The 10,941-nt window shown below is 41.6% G+C and overlaps 1 protein-coding gene across 2 annotated transcripts in view; it reads left to right on the top strand.

The window, feature by feature from the left end:
• The first annotated feature begins 924 nt into the window (after positions 1–924).
• usp47 (ubiquitin specific peptidase 47) overlaps positions 925–10,941 on the top strand; it is a 67,913-nt gene continuing 57,896 nt past the window's right edge. For both annotated transcript variants that reach the window (XM_056279264.1, XM_056279263.1), the window contains exon 1: positions 925–1,147. In XM_056279264.1, coding sequence (XP_056135239.1) covers positions 1,103–1,147 — 45 coding nt within the window. In that variant the 5' untranslated portion in view covers positions 925–1,102. The remainder of the gene's footprint in view (positions 1,148–10,941) is intronic.

Raw genomic sequence — 10,941 nt, 5'->3', positions numbered from 1 at the left:
TTATGTTTTGTTACATATATCTGAAAGTTACTGAATACATATTCTGTGTTGTTACATATATCTGAAAGTTACTGAATACATATTCTGTTTTGTTACATTTATCGGAAAGTTACTGAATACATATTCTGTTTCGTTACATATATCTGAAAGTTACTGAATACATATTCTGTTTTGTTACATATATCTGAAAGTTACTGCATAAGAATTCTGTTTTGTTAACTATATCTAAGTTACAACTGAAAGTTCTTATTTTTGCCCCAAAGAGTGAATAAATGCTATAGTGCAATTTAAAATGCAGTTTCTACTGTTTCTACAAATTGCAACCCCCCTCCCCCAAGATCAGGTGGAGGGGTCCTCAGGGTAGATCAAAAATACGCAGGGGGTCCAGGACCCCAAAAAGGTTGAGAACCACTGCCTTACGTAACATTGACTACAGCCAACATCCACTGGGTGGCGCTATAATACCACCCGTAACACTCGTCTCTCTTGTTCCACGAGCGTTCCGTCAGCACGCACATATGCAGCCTGGCGAGGCGTTTGCTGCTGCGCAACACGCAGACCGACGACGAGGGGCCACACCACCACGACCCGACCCGATAAGCGGCTGATGATGACATGACATATTCAAGCCAAATAACACGTTACAACATTTTTCTATTCCAAAAACACAGAAATAAACGTGAAAAATGGTAGTTTATGCACTTTGTTTTGTATATTTATTGGACTCATCTTTCCCTTGATGCTGTTTACCTGCGAGAACTTATTGCTTTTTTCTGAAATGACTTTTTTTCTGTTACTTGTTTGACTAAATAGATTAAAAAAGGGGGCCCAAAACTTGCGGGCGAAGTCTCGCGAGAGTTGAATACCGGCCATTTTTTTCTCCATTGATAGCAGGTCACTTTGTTGCTTGGGTAGCGTTAACAGGAAAAAGTGTGTCGCGATCGGGCAGAGAAGCTTTACAAGTTTGGACAAGTTTGACTTTGTCATCCGAAGGTCCAAACCCGAAACAAACGCAACACAAACCATGTCTGCGTTCAGGGACGCGACATTTTCTCGCTGACTTCTCGGCCCGGATAGATGTGTGTCTAAAACTCCAGTGCTAATGGAGATCGTGTCCAGCGAGGAGAACCAGCTCGTTCCCAGAGAGGTGAGCTTATTCGCGGATCCGAACCGGTTCGTAAGAACCACCGCGGATCAGGACCACTCGGTCTAGAAAAACTTCTGAGCCACTCAACTTTGGAGCGTTCAGGCTAAAATGTTAGCGGCTAACAAGCGAACATTTAAACAACTCCATCGGCAGGACCAGAACGGCCTCTGGTGACGATGCAGTGTGTACCTTAGCAGTAGCAGTTAGTTCGCTGCTAGAATAAAGTTAGCTACCCTAGCTAGCTAACCTTAGGCAGATATGCCCATAGTACCTTAGCCGAGTACATTAGCTTGTTAGCTTAGCCGGTCGCATTAGCTTCCTGTATAAGCAGACAGCAACGACTCCGGGCAGTTTAAAATAAACAGTCATATCACCACTTTACGAAGCTAAACTAATCTGTCCCCGTCGAATACACAAATGTTACCTGTTTTCACTGCGGAGATAACTTGGCATTAGTGTTTGCGGGGTTAACTCTGGTTTAACAACTTTAGCTCCCCACACTGGGTTAGCTTGGTGCAACCTGGCTAACGTCGTCCCGAGCGTTAGCTTGTTAACTCCGGAGATGAGAAACCGTGACCCGTCCAACGCCTTGGCTGGATGTTTTCGGGGTGACTTTACCAAGTAAAAGAGTCGACTTGTCAGGCTTTACTGGAATCCCCGCAACAACGTCAGGATAATGACGGACTCAACTGTTTCCCAGCACGACGCAGCTCGGCAATGCTAATGCTAATCGTAGCTCGTTTCCATCATACTGCTAACTACACTACGCTTCCCAGTGCTGATGTTATGGGCCAAGAAGCCCTTTAATGTTAGGTTAGTTAGAAGTTTGGGGGATGATATTGATTTTATAGTATATATGATATAATTGTGTTTGAATATATTCCGTTTGTCATGTAATTATATGTGAGATAAATTTGCTAAGTGCCTTTCCTGGTCTGTGAGGTTGTGGACTCAGTAGGTCCCCCTCTTCCTCGGTGGAGATGTTTTCTTTTCTTCATTTAGTTGTTTTTGCTCAGTGTGTTGGGTCCCTTTCTTCAGCTCTACAGTGCAGTAATGTTAGAAATCCCGGTGTTGTATCTGACCAGGGTATGTACTTTGATCAACATATTAAAGTGCTGACCCGTGCATGTTTCGTTTCTCCCCTTTAAGAAACATTGCCCAACTCAGGTCTGTTGTATCACAGCCTGAGTGAAGGATGATCCTTCATGCTTTTACATCGTCCCGGCGAGGTTACTGCACTTCCCTTTTCACCTGCCTCAGCAAGTCGTCCCTGGACGGTCTGCAAACCGTCCAGAACGCTGCTGCAAAGCTGTTGGCCTGGTCCAGCAGGACGACTCACATCACACCCATCTTATATTATTTACATGGGCTTCCTATCAAGTTTAGGAGACATTTTAAGGCTCTTGTTTTTACATATACAGCCCTGCATGGCCAGGCACCCGTGTACATCTGTGACCTTCTCCATCCCCACATCACCAGTAGGTCGCTTATAATGCCCCTTTTCCACTGCATGGTACTGGCTCAGCTCCACTCTACTCTATTCCACTCTACTCACTTTACTTTTTGGGATTTCACTTTCCACTGCAGATAGTATCCCCTCACAGCGAAGCCCCCCGCTGGTCATTTGTGGGTGTGTTGACTAGTTTTTTTTTAAAAGTTTTTATTTATATTTACATAAATATATTTATATTTATTTTATTTTATTTATCTATAGTGATATTTTCATGTCAGCTTTTAGTATCGGCTCAGCTCACTTGGAACCTTGATGGAGGTGGTACCAAAACAAGTAAGTGGTACCAGGTACTATCCCTAACTTGCCCAGAGGAAAACCGAAAAAAGCGAGTAGAGTTGAGTCGAGCCGGTACCATGCAGTGGAAAAGGGGCATTGGGTCTTCTGACCAGGGCTTGCTGGTTGTCTCTTGCTATCGACTGAAAACGAAAGGCGATCGTGTGTTTGAAGTTGTGGCCCTGACACAGTGGAACACTCTGCTTATAGAAATACAATCCGTGGTCTCTGTTGACGCCTTTACAAGCAGCTGAAGCCTCATTTGTTCAAACCGGCCTTTGTTTCACCTCGTGCTGTGTAGTGTTTGTAATTTTGTGTGTTTTTAGGGTTTTTTGTTGTTTGTATTATTGTTTCTTTCTTACCGTTTTCATGGTCTTATTTTTAACAGATTTAATCTAGTGAAGCACTCTGTGACCTTGCTGTGTGAAAGGTATTATATTAAATGAACTTTACTTACTTACATTAGCTCAACAAACACAGTGAATCAGTTTGACGTGCTGTCAGGAAGACTTTGATTCAGTGAGCCGTGGCTGGGAGCAACGAGGTTAAAGTTAGTTGATTGAACGTGATTGTCGGGGACAGGTTATGTGTGTAACCTGTATTTATCATCATGCATGGACGCACACAAACTCTATATGGCCTTTAAGTTAACTGGGTTAACCACCAGGGATCATTGCCATCATATTCTTTGGTGATTGGAAAAACAAAAACAGCTCTAGCTCTAGCTCTCTCAGCTGTTGTCAATTTAAAGTTTGTTTTGGCTTTTATTTTGGAAAGTACTACAGAATCTAACATGCTCACTTACATAAATACCATATTTTACAGCTTCTTGTCATTCCTTCTCATCCGCACCTCCACCAGCCTTCTGTCCCGACAAGGAAATAAATGCAATGAAATATACAACAGTGACAACAGTAATTAATAGCACAACAATAGTATGACATGATAACAACTGCCATAAAAATTAATACAGAACAAATGTGATTTGAGGGATAGATATTTATATAATGACACATGTAATATAGGGCAAGCAAAATAGTTATACTGTATAATATATTAATAGTTACACTGTATAGTACATTAATAGTTACACTGTATAGTACATTAATAGTTACACTGTATAATACATTATTAGTTATACTGTATAATACGTTAATAGTTATACTGTATAATACATTAATAGGTACACTGTATAATATGTTAATAGTTACACTGTATAATACATTGATAGTTATACTGTATAATACGTTAATAGTTACACTGTATAATACATTAATAGTTATACTGTATAATACGTTAATAGTTACACTGTATAATACGTAATAGTTATACTGTATAATACATTAATAGTTATACAGTATAATACGTTAATAGTTATATTGTATAATACAATAAATTAATAGTTACACTGTATAATACATTCATATTTATACTGTATAATACATTAATAGTTATACTGTATAATACATTAATAGTTATATTGTATATTACAATACATTAATAGTTACACTATAATACATTAATAGTTACACTGTATAATACATTAATAGTTATACTGTATAATACATTAATAGTTACACTGTATAATACGTTAATAGTTATACTGTATAATACATTAATAGTTACACTGTATAATACATAAATAGTTATACTGTATAATACGTTAATAGGAAAATAACTTTGTGCATTCAGTTCTGTGGCCCCGTCCTGATCAAGTTCAGTAATGTACTCCAGACCTTCAATTAGATCTCTGTCAACGCCTCTTGTTTTACCCAGCTACAAGGTGTGCCATGGTGACATTGTTACCCAAAAGAGAGAAACATTTACCATTTTAAAATGGTAAATGGTATTTATCCTTGTAATGAGTTTCTGAGACAAAGATTTAACACTGATAAAAACAATTGTACGTTTTGTGATTCTGTTGTCCAAACTTTAGGACATACTGGAGCCTTTTGGGAATTATTTCAAAATTGGGATATCTGAGAAGGACTTTCATTTGCCCAATTTAGATTATAAGGATATTACATTTGGAGTAATAATGGAGGATAAAAATATCGAAATGTTGTACAGTAGCCTGTGTGACTTGTCGTTTGTTGATGCCTTGTACCAGGTCTGGAGGGTAACAGTATGAATGGATGTTTTCAGCTTTTTTAACCTTAAGTAACTTCCGTGACAGAGATGTGCTGAGCCTGACACATACATCACTGCTGCTTATTTATGAGCTGGGCTGGCGGGGGCAGCAAAGCTGGATGTAGTTGATAGAGCCTTAAATGCATCACATATCACACATGTTTACATGGCTTTTGTATTGTGTATCCTTTAACAGTAGTCCCGTTTGGTTGTTTTTAATGAATAAAGTTGAGAAAGCCATGGAGGACGTGAAGATGAATTATACCCCAGTAATGCCATACACACGGAATTACCCCAGGGCTAATTTCACTTGTCAGATTACAGGTATGCTTCCTTGAAAACACAGTTTCATTATGAAGTGCCACTGGTACCCCAGCCTGTAAGAAAATTCACGGCATTCAAAAGGAAAAATGTCCTGTATGTATTTTAATGAATGTATTAAGAACTGACAGTATTGAATAGTCTTTATGCGTTTGGTCGTGTGTGTGTGTGTGTGTGTGTGTGTGTGTGTGTGTGTGTGTGTGTGTGTGTGTGTGTGTGTCCACAGCTAATTTTGCAAACTAGTGGATCACAAACTACTTGCCCTGTCAGCCTAAATGTTTTGTGTACAGTTATGACTGTATGATAAAAACAAACCTGTCTTGGCTGCAGTGATTCAAAACCTTCGAAAGACATTTGTTCTCGCTGTCACTGCTCCCTCTCTTCATCCACTCTCTGGCTCACTTGACTACCGCTAACGCTGCTCTCTGTCGCTGTCCGATCTAAGTCAACGGTGCACATGCACGACTCACATCTACAGTTGATATTGATCGGTCAACAACATGATCAGAAGTTATTAAAAGAATTTTGATAATCCAAAAAATGCAAACGTTGTAAAGGAACAACTTCCTCTAGGTTGCTGTCAAAACAGGAAGTGTTTCATATTGTTGTCGCTGCCCGATCTGAGTCAGCCATACATGTATGTCCCGCATGATAAGATAACCTTTATTGATTCCCCGTGGGGGAAATTCAGGCATAGATAGTAGCAAGGCAAAAAGAGACATCATCGTCAACATCACATCAACCATGGCTGCCTGGACAAACAACAACAGTCAGTAGATTGGGCATACATACAACATAACATCAGTAGATATGAGCTATGGACTCTAGGTTGTCAGGCATAAGGGATCTATCAGATAATAAATAGATCTATGTCAGTAAGTATAGGTGGCTGGGGGGACAAGAGGGAGGGGGGAAAGGAAGGGGGTAGTTCTGAGGGGGGTGGGAAGGGAGGGGACAGTTGGTAATTGTGGTACTGAATCAAGAGGGGTAAGCAGGGAAGGGGGGCACGGGTAAGGGGGGCAGGCTTGTTATGAAGCCTGATGGCTGTTGGTACAAAAGACTGGCTGAGACGTTTCGTGGTTTGCCAGGGGGCAATCAGTCTGTGACTGAATGAGCTCCTCCTCCCCATTAGCTCCTCATGGAGGGGATCGGAAGGATTCATCAAGATGGTGTCCATCTTCCTCCTTATCCTCCCCTCTGCCACCAACTCCAGGTAATCCAGGTCAACCCCAACTACTAAGCTAGGCTTCTTCACCAGCTTGTTCAGTTTGCTGGTGTCTCACGTTGGTTCCCCCTCCCCAGGAGACCACGGCAAAGAATAGGACACTGGCGACTGGTAAAACATCCTCAGCAACCTGCTGCACACATTGAAGGACCTGAGCCTCCTCAGGAAGTACAGCCTGCTCTGATCCTTCTTGTAGAGGGCCTCAACATTATCATACCATTCCAGTTTTTTATTCATTTGTACTCCCAGGAACTTGTAGGTGTTCATATCTCCACCTTCTCCCCCTGGATGGTGTTGGGATCAGGAATCCCCTTCTTGCTCCATCAGTAGTCAACCACCATCTCCTTGGTCTTACCGATGTTAAGCTGGAGGTGGTTGTTGTCACACCACCTCACGAAGCTCTCCACCAGGTGTGTGTACTCCCCCCTCATTGTCGTCCGTAATGCAGCCGACGATGGAGGAGTTGTCGGAGAACTTCTGTAGGTGGCACATCTCAGAGTTGAAGTGGAAGGCCAAGGTGTAGCGGGTCAACAGAGATGATGACAGCACAGGTCCCTGGGGAACCGGTGCTACACACCAGCGTGTCCGACCGACTGCCCCGCAGCCTGACATAATCCATTTATATGCGTCATTGCGAGCTTGTCGGGTAGGTGGAGTGGCTGGATGGTGTTGAAGGCGCTGGAGAAGTCAAAGAACATAACTTGTTGTGCTGGATGGCCTCTCCAGGTGTTTGTTGGCTGTATGTAGCATGTAGATGATGTTATCCACCACACTGATGTTCTCCTGGTATGCAGACTGCAGGGGGTCCATGAAGTCGCTCACCAGGGGTTTGAGGTGCTGCAGGACCAGCCTCTCAAATACCTTCATGACTTGTGATGTCAGCGCTACCAGCCTGTAGTTGTTGGGGGTGCTGGGCTGGACACGTGTGTGTTAACGGTTTACTCAGCTTTATTATATCATGAAGATAAAGACAGGGTTGGGGTTAGAGCAAAGTCGTCGCATAGCAAACCTTTGCTTTTTGGAAAGCGCAATTTCATATTAGACTTGGTCGCATTTGTGCAAGGGTTCACCTAGGAGGCTGTGCATCTACAGAATGACCGGCAAATGTTTTTATTAGGTAGATTTTGTTTTTAGCTTTAGCGCTGCATATTAAAAAAAAATCCCCCCCCCCCCCCCCCCCGTATTTCCTGTTCAGTTGACTTGGGCACTGCACAAGTCTTGTAATGACAGGAAAACACTGGCTTTTCTGTTCGTGTGCATGTATCTGTCCACTGCTAATCTGCATACTATTGGGCCTGTTAGCCTAATAATTATTGCGCACAGTTATGACTGTATGATCAAGGACCTGTCATGGTTACGGTGATTCAGACCCATTGAAAAACCCATTTTACACCACAATTAAGTGCTAACTCCTCACCTGGGTTTTCTCCTCAGTCTGAGCACTGGAGAAGGGGTGATATGCAGGCAGTGCCTCCGTATTTTCCCTTCGCCTGGTAGGTAAAAAGGGGAGGGTTTGCTGCCATGTTTGATTACTGGAGAAGGGGCGATACACCTGGTGGGGCTCTGCACTCTACTGAGTACACTCTAATAGTTCAAATAGGAATCCTCCAGAAGTGTTTGCTGATGTGAAAGATGTACAAGCACAAGGCCTATGAAACCAAGCTTCATGAATATGAGTTCGTTCATTCTCAATAGACCTTTATAGCATTTAATAATCACAGGGAAAAATTAGTAGAGCCAAATCAGAGATTAAAAATCAACCTTTTAGGCTGATCTGATAATTGATGGGCTTGTATATCTCTACCAGCTACTTAAACAGCTAACCAACCATTGCTTAGATGTGGCACATACTCCAAAGATGTTGCTGATAGAAGTAGTGAATGTGAAACAAAAGTCAATCCCTCATTTAGTCAGTTGGCTGTAATGTTATAAAATTCAGTCTCAAATTTTCATGTCTGTGCGGCACGGTGGTACAGTGGTTAACGCGGTCGCCTCACAGCAAGAAGGTTCTGGGTTCGAGTGGCGGAGTAGTCCAACCTTGGGGGTGGTCCCGGGTCGTCCTCTGTGTGGAGTTTGCATGTTCTCCCCGTGTCTGCGTGGGTTTCCTCCGGGTGCTCCAGTTTCCTCCCACAGTCCAAAGACATGTAGGTCAGGTGACTCGGTCGTACTAAATTGTCCCTAGGTATGAATGTGTGTGTGTGTGTGTGTGTGTGTGTCTTTGGATGTGCGTAAAGTAAGGAATCCATATTGTCATAGCATTGAAAATAATAAAGTATATAGCCACAAATGGCAATTTGCGGGTTCAAACCTTTCCACGCTCAATGGAAGGAAGCAGATCGGGGCAGCGCTCAATGTGGGCACAGTCAAACGTTTGACTTAGCCCACTTTGAGCACCCCCCCCCCATCTGAGCTTCACACTGGCTAACTGCAACACGGACCTGCTGCTAGCAAGTTGCTAATGAAGATAGCTGTCATACTTAAAGGTAAAGTCAACTCCATTATGGAAAATAAGTTAATAGATACATCCATCCATCCATTTTACGAACTGCTTATCCTGCTCTCAGGGTCGCGGGGATGCTTGATGTATGTAATGTAGCGACCATTGCCATGACTGGCATGACATTGCTATTGAAACTTGGTTTTTTGAATTGACATTATTCACATTAGCTAACTTAATATTAACTTTGTGCATTAAGCACGAACACTGACAGTGAAATACAAAATTGGGTTTCATTTACCATAATAAAAAGCTAATACGACTGTGTTAATGTGCTATCTTTTTTTTTTCATTCTTTATTCTTCACAGCAGTATAAATTACAAAATGTACGTATATCAAAACAATAACAGTTTCATTTTCTTCTGCCATTCAGGTTTTTTTTTAAACTTACAAGAAAGTAAAAAAAAACCCAAAAACAAACAAACAAACAAAAAACTATATATATACACACACATATACACAGATACACATATATACATAAAAAATATACACGCACACATACATACATATACACACACATAAAAAAAGGCAAGCTTTAAGAACTTTATACAATTTGGGAGAGGTAACGTGTGTACATAAGACTATACAGGAGAGAGGTGATATGAGGATTCCAAGCTTGTGGTAGGGAGAGTGTGAAGGTTCCCAATGCACGGTAGGGAAGAGGAGTGTGAGGGTAGAGAGAAAGGGTGTATTAAAATCTAATTAATTCAATATCTCCACAAAATCTGGCCTTAAGGGCCTCACATATTTGACCCACTTGGTCCAGAATTTAACAAACTTCTTTTTCTGAAGACGGAGGGAAAAAGTAATATTTTCCATAACATAAATGTCATAGAAGAACCCCGCTACAATGTAGCGGTTTGGTTCTCCACCCGTCTAAATCTCCCTCCTCTTCATCCTGCCAGCTAACCGCCTTCCCCCTGCCCCTAAACCCCCCCCCACTCCAACTCCCTCCCCCCGAATGCTCAGAATCATCTGAAATGCTGAGAAAAGTGGTTTTTAGCCATTTTTAGAAAATGCATATTTTGCATAATTATGCATAATTATTATTTTAATTTTCTGCTATTTTTCTGGTCCTCTCTGGAACAATACCTACCACCTCCCAAAAAAATGAGGATCATAAGTGCATTTTTGCAAAAATGCATATATTTTGCATAATGCCAAAACGTTTCTAAGTCCCAGAAAAAATTGTTTATGGGGGTGAAAAAATCAAAGATGCTCAGAATCATCTGAAATGCCGAGAAAAGTGGTTTTTAGCCATTTTTAAAAAAATTCATATTTTGCATATTTATGCATAATTATGCATAATTTTAATGTTCTGCTATTTTTTATAGGTGCCCCTGATCATCCCCAATACCCTCCAAAAAGAATCAAGGCCCCAAGTGCTTTCGTTTGGCCGTTTATAGACTCTCACACAGACACACACCACACACCAGACACGTCGTGAAAATACAGGAGTAGATTTACTATATCTATCCACTCCTGTATTGTGGGGGGTTCAGGAAGTAACCAATGTCTTGTGAGTGCTTTTTTACCATCACATGTCAAAATACCAAATAAATATTCATCCGGCCGTCCTGCCTGGAAATTGGCATTTCCTAAGAATATTGTGGAAAATTGCAAGGGCAGATCATTATTAAGTATGCTTTTCAATGCTTTGTGAAGCTCTGCCCAGAAAGGTCTTATCATTGGGCACTCCCAGAATATGTGCCAGTGGTTGGCTTCCTGAAGTCCACACTGCCTCCAACATTTGGTGCCCCCCCCCCCCCCATCAATATGTGCTTTCTGTTTTGGTGTGCTATCTTAATCAGAATCCAAAACACTTAGTCGTTTC

The sequence above is a fragment of the Lampris incognitus genome, chromosome 4 (genome assembly GCF_029633865.1).
Source record: "Lampris incognitus isolate fLamInc1 chromosome 4, fLamInc1.hap2, whole genome shotgun sequence".
Lineage (NCBI taxonomy): Eukaryota > Metazoa > Chordata > Actinopteri > Lampriformes > Lampridae > Lampris > Lampris incognitus.
The sequence above is the reverse complement of the archived record's forward strand: the minus strand, read 5'-3'. Positions and strand labels throughout refer to the sequence as shown.